Source organism: Cucurbita maxima, unplaced genomic scaffold (genome assembly GCF_002738345.1).
Source record: "Cucurbita maxima cultivar Rimu unplaced genomic scaffold, Cmax_1.0 Cma_Scf00123, whole genome shotgun sequence".
Taxonomy (NCBI): Eukaryota; Viridiplantae; Streptophyta; class Magnoliopsida; order Cucurbitales; family Cucurbitaceae; genus Cucurbita; species Cucurbita maxima.
The window spans coordinates 52,232-67,466 of NW_019272139.1; the positions used below are offsets into that span (position 1 = coordinate 52,232).

A 15,235-nucleotide genomic window follows, 5' to 3' on the forward strand; every position below is an offset into this window, starting at 1 on the left:
TAAGTTATGGATTTAAACATATATTTAAACCATATAAATAAAACTCTAATAAACAGAACACCCTTAAATTGTAACCTTATATTCTTAGATTATCTATTTTTTACCCTATAGTTTTAAAATCATTCTAAATATATGTTTTTTATTATTTAAAACCACATAGAAGTTTGTAATTGTTATTACCATTTACGATATTGTTAAAATAATTTACCTAATCAATTTTTAATAATAATAAATAAATGCAAATTTCATTTTAACTACAAATTTTTGTTAAAATAATTTATATAATCAATTTTTATACCTTAACTACTCAATTTATGCGAATAATATTGTAAATAAAATCGCATATTTCTTATGATTCTTTTTCATTTTAATTATATGAGAATTTATTTTAACAAAAGATTTTATATAATAATTTACATAATTATTTTTTTCATTTTAATTATATGAGAATTTATAGAAATAATGTTTAAATAATGTCGCATATTTATTTCATCTTTTAAAATAATTAATTTTTAAGGAAAAAGTAAAGTTTAAGAGCCAAATGAAAATTTATATAATTTATAAATATATTTTATTTTTTAAAAAACCCTGTTGGGTCGAAGCGTAGCCTCCAAAAAAGAAATGAAAACCCACTAGTCACTGGCAAGGCAACTTCCAAAAATGCAAGAGGCAGGCAGCAACAGATAAGGGAAGAAGCTAAACTCAGCGCCAGCCTACACCCTAAACCCATTTCATTCTGAGCTTCCAAGAAAAACGAGAAACGCATCAATGGCGCACCTCAGAACCGCCATGGATTCCGCCTTCTGGAATTTCGACGTTTCTTCCTCTCAAACCCTCGTCGGAACTGCCAAGGCTGTCCCCGGCGAACCATTCCCTCTCGACGGAGCTCGAGCCAGCCGCACCTTGCGGATTCAGCAAGTCTCCTTCCTCGGCAATGGATTTCCCCTCGGAATTCTTCCTTCCTTCTCCCCCACTGCACACAAGGAGTTAGGTTCCTTTTCTCTTCAGTCGCTCTTGCTCAAGTTTCCCGCCGCCGACTGGTAAGTAGCAATGGCACATTCTTCTTCTCTTCGGTTTATTGAGCTTTGTGATCCTAAATTCCTAGGTTATGGCTGCTATGGCACATTCTTCTTCTCTTCGGTTTATTGAGCTTTGTGATCCTAAATTCCTAGGTTATGGCTGCTTCTTTCTTTATGCTTCCAGCATTTCATTTTTCGGACTGTTCAGTGAATTTCTTGACGGTAGAGATGAATCAAATGTTTGATTGACTGGATTAATTATTCCTACAGTCATTACTCTACTAAGAATCTCAGATTACCAACTCATTCTGAACATACCGACAGGACTCACTTTTAATTTAGGATGATTAGAAAGTGCTCCCCTGTATCCCAAACCACCAGATTTAGCTTACGAAAACCATAATCCCAGGATGATTAGAAAGTGCTCCCCTGTATCCCAAACCACCAGATTTAGCTTACGAAAACCATAATCCCGTATGATACTACCTAGTTTACATACTCACCTTTAGTTTTATTCTCCTAACTTCAACTTAGGTACCTCAATTGGTTAAGGTATCTACAAATTTAACCCTCCACTCAAAGCGTTACGGTTGCCAGCGTAGATATAGCTCAATTGGTTAAAGTATCTACAAACTTAACCCCCCACTCAAAGCATTACGGTTGCTAACAGGGAATAGCTCAACTGATTAAGGTATCTACAAATTTAACCCCCCCTCAAAGCGTTATGGTTTCTAACGTGGGTATAGCTCAACTGGTTAAGGTATCTACAAATTTAACCCTCCACTCAAAGCGTTACGGTTGCCAGCGTAGATATAGCTCAATTGGTTAAAGTATCTACAAACTTAACCCCCCACTCAAAGCATTACGGTTGCTAACAGGGAATAGCTCAACTGATTAAGGTATCTACAAATTTAACCCCCCCTCAAAGCGTTATGGTTTCTAACGTGGGTATAGCTCAACTGGTTAAGGTATCTACAAATTTAACCCCCACTCAAAGCGTTACGGTTACCAACATGGGTATAGCTCAACTTAACTTTACCCCCCACTCAAAGCGTTTTTTCTAACTTACATTTACGATTACCAACATGGGTATAGCCCAAATATTTGAATCCCTCACTCTATCATTGACGAAGAAGTCAAATGTTTGAATCCCTCTCCCCACGTGTCGTGAACTTAACTACACATTTACATTTTTTGTGGTCTATCACATACCTTTTGGTTTCTAGTACTTGGAATTTCACACAAAATTGAAGTTCTGCTTTCTCATTTGTTTAAGCAAGTTTTGTAAAGGAAAACTTGGAATTTCACACAAAATTGAAGTTCTGCTTTCTCATTTGTTTAAGCAAGTTTTGTAAAGGAAAAAGGTCCAAGATTACCATGTTTACCTCTGACATTGTTTAGATTGCTACTGATTTCACAAATCTCAGATGTACCATCTAATGGAATCTTTACATTTTAGGTGGGTTGGATTGGTTGGTCAATTCCGTCCGAAGAAAGTGATATCTAATATAAAAGAAGACTTTTAGGTGGGTTGGATTGGTTGGTCAATTCCGTCCGAAGAAAGTGATATCTAATATAAAAGAAGACCTTATTTCTGATCTAGACAACCTTGAGCTCCTCCCTGCCTTGAAAGATGTTGCTACGATGTTTCTGGACAAGACACTCTATTCATATGGATTATGCTCTCAGTTTTCTCCTACTCCCTTTTCTTCTGTATTTGCCAGCACGGAAGAGCACGGTGACAGGAAAGGATCAGTTTTCTCCTACTCCCTTTTCTTCTGTATTTGCCAGCACGGAAGAGCACGGTGACAGGAAAGGACGTCGCCACAAAGCGATGTTTTATCACAGGGTGAGCATTGTTGTCTCTTATGTTTCGTTAAATGATCACTAAAGGAAAAGAGATGAATCATAAACGCGTTTCCTTGAGTTCTTTAAATAATGAGATCAGCCCTTTGATTCATATTTCAGTATAATGCTGATTGGATTCTATATTTCTTCATGGAGTCTGCTTACTTATCTGTGGTGCTGTATTTATCTTATGCCTAAATAGGATCTTGGATGATTTAAACACCATTTATAACCTATTGGCAATATATTTTGCATCTGTAGGCCAAGCTATAACATGTATGAAGTTCTTAGACTTCAATCTCTTTTTATGCCCCGTTAATATTAAGCATTGGAGAACATCAAAAACGTTTTAGTTTTCTTTAGTTTGCTTCTTCAATGGTGATCACTACCTTTTTATAAGCCATCTTTAATCATGCTTCCTCAGCTTCCTCATCATGATATAAATCTGGAAGCAGCTTGGCCAGAGCTCTTCATTGATCATAAAGGTCAATATTGGGAAGTGCCCGAGTCTCTGTCTTTGGATCTGTCGTCTCTTAAGTCTGAATCTGGTTTGCGTTACCGGGTCGGGTTGCATAAGAATGGTGGCGTTCCCCGGGCTCTTTATCATACCGATGGTGGCGAGCCACCTCTTACTCTTATGCCTGGATTATGTGCAAAGGCTGCATTCTCTTTAGAAAAGAATAGGTACCTTTGGGGGGGAAAAGAACAGAAACAAGGTTTAACTGAGACGACAGACGAGGCCGAACCATCGTATGATGTGCGCCTTAAAGATCCTCATGCAGCCATATCCGGAATTGTTGGTCAGTCTCCTGCCTTCCAAATTTAGTTTTAATGTTATGAATGTGTCCTCTCTGACCCTCTTCAAAAATGTTATTTTAAGCATCCAGTTTTGCTTCGTTTTTCATATCGAGTATTTGCATATCAGGTGGCACCTTTAGCTCATGGTTCGGAGGCAGTGACACGGTTGGGACGAATGGAGATGGAAACTTGGCTATCCATAACAAAAGAAGTCCACTGAATGCTGACCTTTTTGGCTCACTTTGCTATACTTACCAACATGGGTCATTTAGAAAGGATTTTCGTGACCTCACGAGGTTAGATGCTCGGCTAGATATTTCGTCGGGTTCAGCCTTTGCCAAAAGAGTTTTCAATGGGTTCAAGAAATCTATTGATGATCTGGAGAGATCAAAATCTACCCCTAGGCTCAATTTGATCTTCCAACAGCAGGTAATAACTTCTAAGTTTGTGATTCTAGTGCAGGTGCCCCCATTCATATATCTAATCTATTAGGCATGATATAAGAAACTCGTGATGTTAAGAAGAAATCCCCTTTGCAGATTGCAGGCCCGATTGTCTTCCGAGTAGATTCCCGGCTTATGCTCGGCTCTACCTCCGTCAAGCACGGACCCCATGTCGAGGACACAATATTAAGCCTAAACTATTCATTCAAGCTTCTTGAATCAGGAAAAGCTGTTTTCTGGTTTTCTCCCAAAAGAAAAGAAGGGATGGTCGAGTTGCGCCTGTTCGAGTTTTAACTTCGATATCGTTTAATTCTGTTTTAGTTCAGTCGATGCATTCAGTTTCTTAGGTTTTTGACAACGAAATCGGCTCTACAGACTTAGTATAGCACTTGAGGCTCTTGCAGATGTAATATATAGGAGTGCCGTCCTTGTTTATGGCATAGAGCTGAGGCTTTAGACAGTTGCTCAGAAAATAAGGGCATTTGTGATGAATTTGTAGTTATTGTCTAGAAATCATTGAAACTTGCAGCTAAACGTGGGCTGTTCATTGCTCCAAATCTCATCTGTTTGAATCTCATTGCACCAGGATCAGTTTGTTTGAATCTCATTGCACCAGGCTCCTTTGGTTTCGGGCTTTTTCTTAAAGATTTTTAAAATGCATTTGCGAGAAGATACTTGTGCCCTTCTTCAATCAAGTGGGACTCCCAAATTCACCTCTTTTGGGGCTTGCATCCTTTCTTATGGCACACTGTCTCGTGTCCCACCTCCATTCGGGGCTCAGCCTTGTCTCATGTCCTACCCCATTTGGGGCTCAGCCTTCTCGTTGGCACACCACCTCCACTTTGTGTTTGGTTTTGATACCATTTTGAGTTTTTTTTTTTTTTTTTTTTTTTTTTTTTTTTTTTTTTTTTNCTTCTCTGGATTTGTTAAAAGTTCTATCAAGAGTTTGAACCAGTTGGATTCAAAGTTTAAAGTGTTAACTATACCATAGAATCTTTGTCATTGTAAAATCTTGCATCAGTTGAGGAGTAGAACCTTACCGACAAAAACATTTTTTAAAATGGTCCACATACATACGCTTTTTTTTTTTTTTTTTTTTTTTTTTTTTTTTTTTTTTTTTTTTTTTTTNTTGAATTGAGTTGATAATATTTCAAGGCCTTTATCCTTCGAAAATTCCGTACAAATTCACTTCAGTTTTGTTTTTCCTTGGAATTAAGAACGCTCTAGAATTTCTCTTCCCTCACTAAAACGTTTCTCCCGCTCACCCTCATTCGCCTCCACAGAACTTTGCCTCTTCGACTCACTATCCATGGCGATGGCGTCTACGTTCGTCACAGTGCCAAAGCCCTTTAACGACTGGGCTAATTCATCTTCTGTATCTTCCCGGCGACTAATCACTGGTACGCTGAGAACTCGTTCTTTTTCTCGATCAATTCATCTTCTGTATCTTCCCGGCGACTAATCACTGGTACGCTGAGAACTCGTTCTTTTTCTCGATCAATTCTTGTCCCATTCCGTCTTCTGAATTTCTGGATGATTTTGCTTCTTGAGTTTTGAATAGGCGGATTCCGAAGAAGTTCGTTGAAAGTCAGCGCGGTTTCTAAGAAATGGGAGCCTACGAAGGTTTCTCTTTCTTTCTTCCGAAATCTCCTCAGCGATTTTAGATTTTCTCGTTCTTATGTGTTATTGAATTTGTGATTTGGATTTCAATGCTTATTCTTGATATTTTATGATGCGTGTGGATCTCAGGTTGTTCCTCAAGCTGATAGAGTTCTCCTCCGTCTTGAGGAGCTTCCCGAGGTAAGCTTAAGCTTAAGAAAATGGCGAATGAATGTGTAGTAGAAATTGTTGGATGTATTGAAAACTGTTAAGCTTAAGCTTAAGAAAATGGCGAATGAATGTGTAGTAGAAATTGTTGGATGTATTGAAAACTGTAAAACGTTCCATAAATTTGAGATGTTTTGTTGTTGCAGAAATCGGCTGGTGGAGTTTTGCTGCCCAAATCAGCTGTCAAATTTGAGCGACACCTTGTAGGAGAGGTGAGACAATTCCTTCCATTACAGTTGCTATTTTCTCTGTTTTAATTCGCGACACCTTGTAGGAGAGGTGAGACAATTCCTTCCATTACAGTTGCTATTTTCTCTGTTTTAATTCCTGTGAGGAAACCTGTTTGATAATCAACATAATGTTTCTATCAGATTCTATCCATTGGATCAGAAGTTGGAGGAAGTGATCTTGCACCTGGAAAGAAGGTAATTAAAGTTTTTTCGTTTTTAATAAATTTGGGTTTCTTTTTCAGCAATGATGAGTTCGTAATATTCTTATTTAAGGGTAGCAGTGTTCATAAGCACTTTTAGAAAGTACTTTTAAATGGTCTTTGCAGTGTTTTTTTAAATCTTCAACGAACTCTATTAGCTATGGATCGAAACACAAAATTTTCAAATCTCCATATCTTTGTTGTACTGAAAAAAAGCATTATTTGTTGTCCTAAAATGGTGCCAAATGCACCATTGTTATTATGCAAACTTTTGGGACTTGTTTTTATCTAAGAGGAGCAAATGTCTATTACCTTGCAGGTTATTTTATCCGACATAAATGCTTATGAGGTAAGTCTAAGAGGAGCAAATGTCTATTACCTTGCAGGTTATTTTATCCGACATAAATGCTTATGAGGTAAGTCGTTTGGTTTGGTGGAGTTATCATATTTGCTTTAATAAGCCATATAAAAACTCGTTGGTAAGGAATCACCCCTTTCCAAAGTATCGGAATTGGGAAAACTCGACCGTGGAGATAAGAAAACCTTAGCTTTTAGCCATATCTTTGATTGTTAAGGGTGTCAAAAAAAACTTGTTGACTCGAAAAATCTGATCATAGGGTTGCTTTAGATTCTAAGTTTGTTTATATTGGGTAAGTCTATACACGAGTTCTCTTAGAGATAAAGCCTACATATACGTATATTATCTTATTAGTAGTTCTCTTGGCTAAATTATAATTCTTTCAAATTTTGCAATATTATCATAGAACTTTCCTAAACTTTTCGAAACTACTATTGATATTAAAATCATTTAGAATTGATGTGACAAATAGAAAAGTGATGTGACAGTGACGTAGAATGCATGACTAGGACACTTATCTGGAATAGATTTAGTCTTCGTCCAATGTCGTAACTTTTTTTTTACTCTTAAAGGTAATTTTGAAATTTTTGTGACTAGTTAGGGGTAATTTTGCAACTTTGAAATGAACTTTAGTATGTTTTACAAAGAACAAAGTTTAAGATGTATTTTTTTAATAATTTAGCTTCACATTTTACCGATTTTGGAAGTTCTAAAATTATGGTCGGCCGAGAATATATAGACTGACCAATTGAGCTACGTTTGAATGGATTTATGGTGAATGTTGGTAGTGATGGGTTGTCAGGTGGACTTAGGCACAGATGCGAAGCACTGCTTCTGCAAAGCTAGTGATTTATTGGCTGTGGTTGAGTAGAGAAGCTTCACAAACCCAACCTTCTCCAACACTACAATGCAGATGGATGAACATCATCAGTTATCCACTCAGATCAGTTCTCTTTCCTCATTATTTTTTCTTCTTTCTGTCATAATATATGATTTCATCTTGTGACCCCTAAAATCAAACCCTACAAGCATTCCGAAGAAAAACAAAAACTAAATAGGTTCGTTTAGGTTTGGATTATGAATTTAGGTCATCTCGTAGCTATATAAATTTATTTTTGCTAATTTCATAGCTATATAATTTAGACCTCATTTAATAACTATCCGACTTTTGAAGATCATGTTTGTTTATATTTACAATTCCGTTTAAATTCTTAGTTAAAGAATTGTTTTATTCGATAACCATTTGGTTTAGGGTTTTCTTTTGTTTTGTGATCTGATTTTTACCTATGTTTTGAAAAACTAAAAATGGTTTTCAAAAGCTTTCTATTGTCAAGAAAATAAATACCATTTGTCAAAATTTGATTGGATAATGGTGATTGCTAGAGCAACCACAACTACCGGAAAGATGACGTCACTGAAACCGGCACCATCTTTGGCCCTTTTCTCTAGTCGTTTTCAGCCGAACCACATTCATCTAATGGATTGGATTACCCATCCCTTAATTTTGGGTCCCACATTTCCATATATACACACATATATATTACAAAAATTAATTAATTTCTGAAAAAACACATTTTTTTTTAATAAGTTTGAATATTTATATTTTCTATAAATTTGATGAAAGTTATGTTTTAAAATATATTTATTGATTTTTTATGACTTAATTATTTTTAAAAGGATTTTTTTTGGGGTTGATAATATTGAGAATAGAAATTCAATATTTTTAAAATTTTAATATTTAAAAAAATATGTTTGTAATTTCCATTTAGCTTCCAGAAACCAGTCACCTAACACTCATAATATGTCCACCATTTTGGCTACAAAAGAAGCAATAAAATCCTCTCTTTTAATATAAGATTTACTATTTTGCATTGGGAGATTTGGAAACCCGATCCCCAACCTTTGACCTCTAATTTTTCAACCATTCAAGTGCTTACTTAATTTAATACTGTATTTGGTATATATATATATTTCTTTTATTGAATTATTCTTACTGCCAAAATTCAATTTATTTGTGATTAATACCCTAGGTTAGAATAATAACTGCTCAAACTTAGAATTTTGATAAGAATTTGACCTTTAATTTTACAATTTTAACATGTTTTGTCTTGACATTATTTTCTAGGAAAATTCATTGAACGCCAATTAACATAGAATTGTTTCAACTCACTGATATAGACTGCTACTAACAATCACAAGAACTTTGGCATCACAAGAACTTTCATTAGTAAGCCTTGTTTATTCTTGAGAATATTCTCATTTGTTAAGAAACTATAACAAGTCCCGTGGTATTCACACATAAGACCCGTAGTTCATCATATCAAAACTGGACCATATTCTCAAAAAAATGGAGAAAGAAAGAAAGAAAGAGATTTTGTTTACCTCATAGAAGTAGCAAGAATCTAAGAAAGCTCAAGGGAACCCATAATCTTGGCCTCTTTATTTTCAGCAACTCACTTTTCCTATTTTCCCTTCTTTTCTTTTCTTTTTTGGCTAGCAATTTCACAAACAAGCAAAGCAATGATTCCTAAACAATTCCACACAAATATCATATCCATATCCATATTCATATTGCACATCTCACAATTCACTCATTACATATCAACACAAAGATTTACTCTCAATTCACATAATATTTGGAAAAAAAAAAAAAAAAGAAGAAGAAGAAGAAGGTATGGAAAGCTCATGGATCTGCAAACTAATTTCATAAATCACTTCACTGTTCCTTTTAGCTTCACTGCCACGATAGGGAACTTTTTTTTTACTTTAATCTCTGCCAAACGAGGTATTAAGAAAATAATAATTAAACAAAATCTCAGCAATCTTTTTTTAGCTTTTGATTTAATGCCAACGAAGAATATATATATATATATATATTCACAGGAATTACCAGCGTGAATCTCGGCCGTTGACATAATCAAAAGGATCAAAAAGAAGAGGAATCTTCACCGTCCGTGTTTAAGAAGGAAAAAATTACGTACCGGCCGGCGGTTACCATTTCCAAAATGGCCTATCCTTTGCGTGAAGGGTTGTTGGATGTAATTACGTTTATACCCCTGAGAACCACCGGAACATTTCGCTTATTTCCTCGCCGACGCGACTGTTCTCCTGTTCCCAATCTCCGCCAACGACGATCTCACTCCGACGGCTGCTTCCGGTGAAGAATCTGCCGGAGCCTCGGAAGGAGAGCGCTCGAGATGAAACAGAATTCGAGAGCCTGTCTACGTAGTCCTTTAACCAACTCCTTCCCGAGCCGACTTCAGCCGCGAGACTTCGCTCTGGATGAGGCGGAGCTTCTATGTCCTCCTTGTCGGAGACGCTCCTCCTGTGAGCATTGGTGAAATTCACTTCTGAATCTTCTTCGACGAAGTACTCGAACGATCCTATCGAGTACGATCTCCTTCCGTCGGCGGAATCGGATGCGCCTTGCCGGCGGCTGATATTTCCAATCTCGAGTCTGAAACTGTCTCCGGCGCGACCTTCAGCGGAGTAGGAAGCCATAGAAGCCTTAATCACGTCGGATTCGGAGGCGAAAATGGCGGAGCGGCATAGAGGACAACTCTGGTTCGATTGAAGCCATGTATCGACGCATTGAGCGTGAAAAGCATGGCAGCAGAGCGGAAGTAAACGAAGCTGATCCTCCGCCTCGAATTTTGACAAACAAACGGCGCAATCGGCTGCGGCAGTGGAAGAACGACGCGTGATGGAGGAAAAAGAAAAAAGAGGAAGCGTATCGATCGGCGAAAACGAATTGGTACACCGAGTCGTACTCTGCTCTGCTGGATTAATCCGACGGCTCGAAACCGACAAAGACGAGGACGATACAGGCACGGCGGATAGACGGAGAAGACACCGCCGGTTAAGGTATCGCAGAACGAGGCAGAGAATCACAGAAGCAAAGACAGTAAAAGCAAGGATCGAAAGAATGATTAAAATGCTAGGACTGAGATTCTTCAGCGAAGAAGAATGAGTCGCTGCCGTCGCTGCTATCGCCGAAGGAAGAGGAGGAGAGGAAGAAAAGTACTCAATGACGGAGCCTCCGAAAGCGTCCGGCAACGGCGGCGGCGGCGGAGAAGCCATAACAGTAACTCTTCTGGTTTTAGAGAGAGAGAGAGAGAGAGAGAGAGAAATGGAGGAGAGGGAAAAACAAGGTAAATGCAGCGGTCAGTTCTTTTTGGGCAGGTCTCTCGGTTTCATTAAGCTGAGGCCCGAGGGAACGAAGAGGGAGAATTTCAGTTGTATAGCAGCACGTGATCTGCACGTGATAATTAAGTTGAGAAAAACAAGCGCCACGTAATTTTCTCTTTTTTTTTTTTTTTTTTTTTAAACATTACAACACTGTGTCCGAAGCTAAGAGTGTGTGTCGGAGGGAAAATTACCACTTGTTGTCTCCTCTTAATAATTTCCTTTTCTTAAAAAAATAATTCAGAAAATTACCCTTTAATTCACTTTTATTTTAATTTGAGTGATTATTTTCTAAATTATTTCATAAAGTAATTTAGTTCAATTTTAAAAAATATAATAAATATTTTATTATAGTAATGTTATAATAATATAGCTTAGTTGCACCAAACTCCATAAAGTTTGGAATATTTTGATCATAATAACGTTTTAGTAATTTACAACCAATTTTCTATTTCTATTTTATATATTTAAATCTAATACTCGACAATATATTTTTTAAGTCCAACCATATTTGAGTCGGGAGATTCAAACTTTTGATAGTTTAGTCATGCTAGTATTGATATATAAAAAAAAAAAAAAAAAAAAAAAANAACCTGTTTTTATTTTATGTTGAATTATGTTCATCTCAGTAAAACTGAACAAATACGACCTATTAACTCATAAATTTATAATATTTAAATCGATAAAAATAATGAAAATAAATTATAGGCATTTTGCTAACTCATTTTAATTTATATAGCACACGAAATTATAAATAAATTTGATTTTAACTTTGATATGCATTTGTAGCCAAGAATAATCAGCTAGAGATAATCAAATTTAATATTTTAAAAAAATGTATAAATGCTCATAAAAATAAAAGGTAATTTTACCAATAAAAATATTTAAAAAATATTTTTTAAAATTAATTCTTCGTAAGTTATATTATTAAATTTACTCTAATTTTAATTAATTACACGTAGGTTTCTAAAACTCAATAAATATATGATCCAATAAAACGCCCCGTTTTAATTATTTTTTTTGGCGTATTTGGAGGAAAAACATTTATTATAGTTAATTTAATTTCACATCTGCCATTGTACATTATATTTAATTAAATAAATGTGGGTGAGAAGAGTAAATGCAGCCCTACGCTTCCAACCGTGAGCTGCACTAATAGGATATAATAGAAAATTTTCTGCTCTTTGTGGGACCCACGTCCTTCATTTTCCGATGTAATCATCACACGGCCGATCTTTTGACACCTCAGTTGTTATTAAATTGTTATCGTACGCACGCACGCATCCAATAACCTTTTCTTTTCTTTTCTTTTTTTGTTTTTTCTTTTTACAAATTAAAATATTAGTTTTTAAGTTTTATTAAATTTGGTAAAATAATAATATTAATTGCTATATAATAAAATAGACAACTAATTCGTTATGGAATTTTGAGCTCGAAAAAGCTATTTGATAGAGCGGTGAATTTGTTCTCGTGTGAAATCTCATATCAGTTAGAGAGACGTGAGAAACCTTTATAAGGGTGTGTAAATCTATCTCTAACAGACGGATTTTTAAAATATGAAGCTGATGACGATACGCAACGGGTCAAAACAAACATATTTATTAGCGGTGGGATTAGACTATTACATCTCGAGTTTTGTAAGCTTCATCTGTCACACTATATTCATCTTTGTCACTATATTTTGAAGGCTATTAAAAATGTAGACATTAAATAAATAATTTTTTCCCACATCGTTGTTTAAGGGTAATTTTGGTATTTTTAAAATTTATCGAGGATTTAAACCTCTAAATTATTTGTGGGAGGACACTATTATGGAATATTAGTTAAAAAGAATTAAACAAATATAAAAAATATATATGATTTATTAAATTAGAAAATAAAAAAAAATGAAACTTTTGGAAATTATTAATTACAAGTTAATAATAATAATTAATTTAGTAAATAAATAAATCGATAAAATATTTGTTTTTTGTTCCCCATTTCCACGCACTTGGGACTTTGTGCATTTCATTGCTTCATTGACACTCCTCGCATGTCTCTCTTTTATTACCTTAAACTATTCTCTCTCACACTTTTTTATACTATTTATTTATACCTAAAATGACGGTTTAAAATTGACATCAAATTTAATATTCTCGTGTATTTACGATGTTGTTAGCAATGACAACGACTAAGGTTTTTACTGTGAGATCTCACGTCGGTTGGAGAATTTACGATGTTGTTAGCAATGACAACGACTAAGGTTTTTACTGTGAGATCTCACGTCGGTTGGAGAGGAGAACAAAACATTCTTTAGGCATAAAATGACGGTTTAAATTTGACATCAAATTCAACATCCTCGTATGTTTACGTTGTTGCTAGCAATGACAACGACTACAGCCTGTACTGTGAGATCCCACATCGGTTAGAAAGAGGAACAAAACATTTCTCATAAGAGTGTGAAAACCTCTCCGTAACATACATATTTTAAAATCGTGAGGCTAACGACGATACGTAACGGGACAAAGCAGTTAATATCTATCTACATTGCTTCCTATGACCGATCTTCTATCCATATGCTTGTTGGATCGGTATGGCAACCCTAGAGGAGGGGTGAATAGGGTTTTAACGGTAAAGGTGTTTAAACGTGATTTTTTTTTTTTTTTTTTTAATGATGAAACTTTTTATAAATAAGTAAAATATGATAATTACTAGAACAAAATAATTTTGAAATTAAATAGGAAAGAGTTCGGTCAAACTCGACTTACTCCACTCCTCAAACGCTTCTTGGAAATTTGAATAAAAAACTTTCTCGACTCTTTCCACGGATAAGAGTCAAACCGCTACACCGCTCTTTTTACGAGTTCAAGAGCAAACTCAATCCTTTCCACGGCGTAGGATCAAACTGATACAAGTATTTAAGTTTGATAATAACACACCACAACTCTCTCAAATAGTAGATTTTAATAATTAAAAGTATTAATTGATTGAAATTAATTAAAGTGATATCAACGGCCAAAAAGCCAACAATGCTATGGTAACTCAAAGAAATTGATAGGGCTTGCATGGAACATGTGGTTTAACTCGATACAATGCACAAAACCTTATGGACAACAAAACTCGTCTTTAACAAGAGGATACTTACTTTTGTACAAGTACTCCATGTTGTCATCTCGTGTCGTGAGATGCTCGGTCAGGTCCCTATAACGAGCAAAAAAATCCTCGCTTTGAGTCGTTGATGCATGATCAGTTTTTGGAGCTGGAGTACGTCGAGGAGCTAAGTGACATGCCAACCGGATTAATCGAGTGTCGTTGCATGTAGCAATGTTGTACATTAAAAAGGGAGCCTTATCATTTCGAACCAAGCACTTTTGAATATGCACTTTAATGTTATTAGTGCATTTTCCAATTTATTTTTAAAGGTTCAACAATTTATTAAAACCCGACATTAAAAATAATTATATGCTAATTAACTTTCAAAATTTTTACAATATTAAAAAATAAATAAAAATATATTATATAATTGAAAATGAGAAGAAATCGCAATAAAAAAAAATTAAGGTTTAAATGTCGTTGACTAAAAAAAAGGTAAAATAGTGGGAAAAAAACAAAAAAAAAAAGGACAAAATTATATATTTTATTATGGGTAAAAATGCACATGTTTATAACAAATCTACCTACCTTATTAGTCCACATTTAAAATTTATTGAAAAATAAAGAAAAGTCAAAAGTCAAACATTTTCCTTAAATTTGACTTATTTGGAATGACGACCAAATCACTTGAATATTTAGGTTTAAAAGTCAAACCTGATCCACTGTAATTTGCATCCGATTAAATTTGATCTATTGATGATTTATTCATTAAATTACTGTTTAATTAACGTTTTTAGACACACCAATATATCCGACACGTGAAATTGAATTTAATCTCGAACAAAATCTAGTTTGACGTCCGCTCTCGATCAAGTGACGTGGCAGGTGGAACGCCACATGTCCAAATTTAATAAGAACATAGGACATTATACCAACCGATTGATTGTCGCAAAAAATAATAGCATTGAGATAGGTGGTTTCCCTAGCCTTAACATATGGCCTTTCCAATTAAAATATGGTTATGGTTATGGTTAGGGTTAGGGTTAGGGTCAAAGTCCACGTGATTATGGTCTATATAGGGCCACGTGGACCTCGTATTGAAGAACGCCTGTGAAAAGGCTCACCCAGAAGATTCCAATTTAAGAATTTAAAGAGGAATAAGTTTACCAAATCAAGCTGATGACAGAAGTCAGGTATGTATCTCTAACAAAATATCAAGACTCACCGTGCTATCATATCATACCATATCAGCATA

At 35.3% G+C, this 15,235-nt stretch overlaps 3 protein-coding genes across 5 annotated transcripts; 2 read left to right on the forward strand and 1 right to left on the reverse strand.

Moving 5' to 3' along the window:
* Positions 1–649: 649 nt before the first annotated feature.
* Positions 650–4,679, forward strand: LOC111473485 (protein TRIGALACTOSYLDIACYLGLYCEROL 4, chloroplastic-like). 2 transcript variants are annotated; one of them, XM_023118992.1, is made up of 6 exons: positions 650–1,040; positions 2,546–2,764; positions 2,832–2,868; positions 3,292–3,667; positions 3,793–4,094; positions 4,205–4,679. In XM_023118992.1, the coding sequence occupies exons 1-6, from the start codon at positions 769–771 to the stop codon at positions 4,400–4,402; spliced, it is 1,404 nt and encodes a 467-aa protein (XP_022974760.1). In that variant the 5' UTR covers positions 650–768; the 3' UTR covers positions 4,403–4,679. The 2 variants fall into 2 exon arrangements, with proteins under 2 accessions (XP_022974760.1, XP_022974759.1); XM_023118991.1 differs by having other exon boundaries at positions 2,546–2,708; positions 2,776–2,868.
* A 624-nt stretch (positions 4,680–5,303) lies between these two features.
* On the forward strand, positions 5,304–7,883 carry LOC111473490 (10 kDa chaperonin 1, chloroplastic-like). 2 transcript variants are annotated; one of them, XM_023118999.1, is made up of 7 exons: positions 5,304–5,508; positions 5,670–5,731; positions 5,858–5,908; positions 6,082–6,147; positions 6,307–6,360; positions 6,752–6,781; positions 7,526–7,883. In XM_023118999.1, exons 1-7 carry the CDS (start codon positions 5,418–5,420, stop codon positions 7,592–7,594), a joined length of 423 nt encoding a protein of 140 aa, XP_022974767.1. In that variant the 5' UTR covers positions 5,304–5,417; the 3' UTR covers positions 7,595–7,883. The 2 variants fall into 2 exon arrangements, with proteins under 2 accessions (XP_022974767.1, XP_022974766.1); XM_023118998.1 differs by lacking the exon at positions 6,752–6,781 and adding an exon at positions 6,685–6,714 and having other exon boundaries at positions 5,307–5,508.
* Positions 7,884–9,208: 1,325 nt separating this feature from the next.
* LOC111473488 (E3 ubiquitin-protein ligase ATL4-like) lies at positions 9,209–11,151 on the reverse strand. The gene is made up of 2 exons (XM_023118996.1): positions 9,705–11,151; positions 9,209–9,496 (listed from the first exon to the last, which is right to left on the reverse strand). The coding sequence occupies exon 1, from the start codon at positions 10,801–10,803 to the stop codon at positions 9,772–9,774; it is 1,032 nt and encodes a 343-aa protein (XP_022974764.1). The 5' UTR covers positions 10,804–11,151; the 3' UTR covers positions 9,209–9,496; positions 9,705–9,771.
* Positions 11,152–15,235: the final 4,084 nt, after the last annotated feature.

Coding starts and splice junctions, on each gene's coding strand:
- LOC111473490 (XM_023118999.1), top strand. CDS start 5,418: ATGGCGATGGCGTCTACGTTCGTCACAGTGCCAAAGCCCTTTAACGAC. Junction 5,909..6,081: donor GTCTTGAGGAGCTTCCCGAG/GTAAGCTTAAGC, acceptor TTGTTGTTGCAG/AAATCGGCTGGTGGAGTTTT. Junction 6,361..6,751: donor ATCTTGCACCTGGAAAGAAG/GTAATTAAAGTT, acceptor ATTACCTTGCAG/GTTATTTTATCCGACATAAA.
- LOC111473485 (XM_023118992.1), top strand. CDS start 769: ATGGCGCACCTCAGAACCGCCATGGATTCCGCCTTCTGGAATTTCGAC. Junction 1,041..2,545: donor AAGTTTCCCGCCGCCGACTG/GTAAGTAGCAAT, acceptor GAAGACTTTTAG/GTGGGTTGGATTGGTTGGTC. Junction 2,869..3,291: donor AAGCGATGTTTTATCACAGG/GTGAGCATTGTT, acceptor ATGCTTCCTCAG/CTTCCTCATCATGATATAAA.
- LOC111473488 (XM_023118996.1), bottom strand. CDS start 10,803: ATGGCTTCTCCGCCGCCGCCGCCGTTGCCGGACGCTTTCGGAGGCTCC.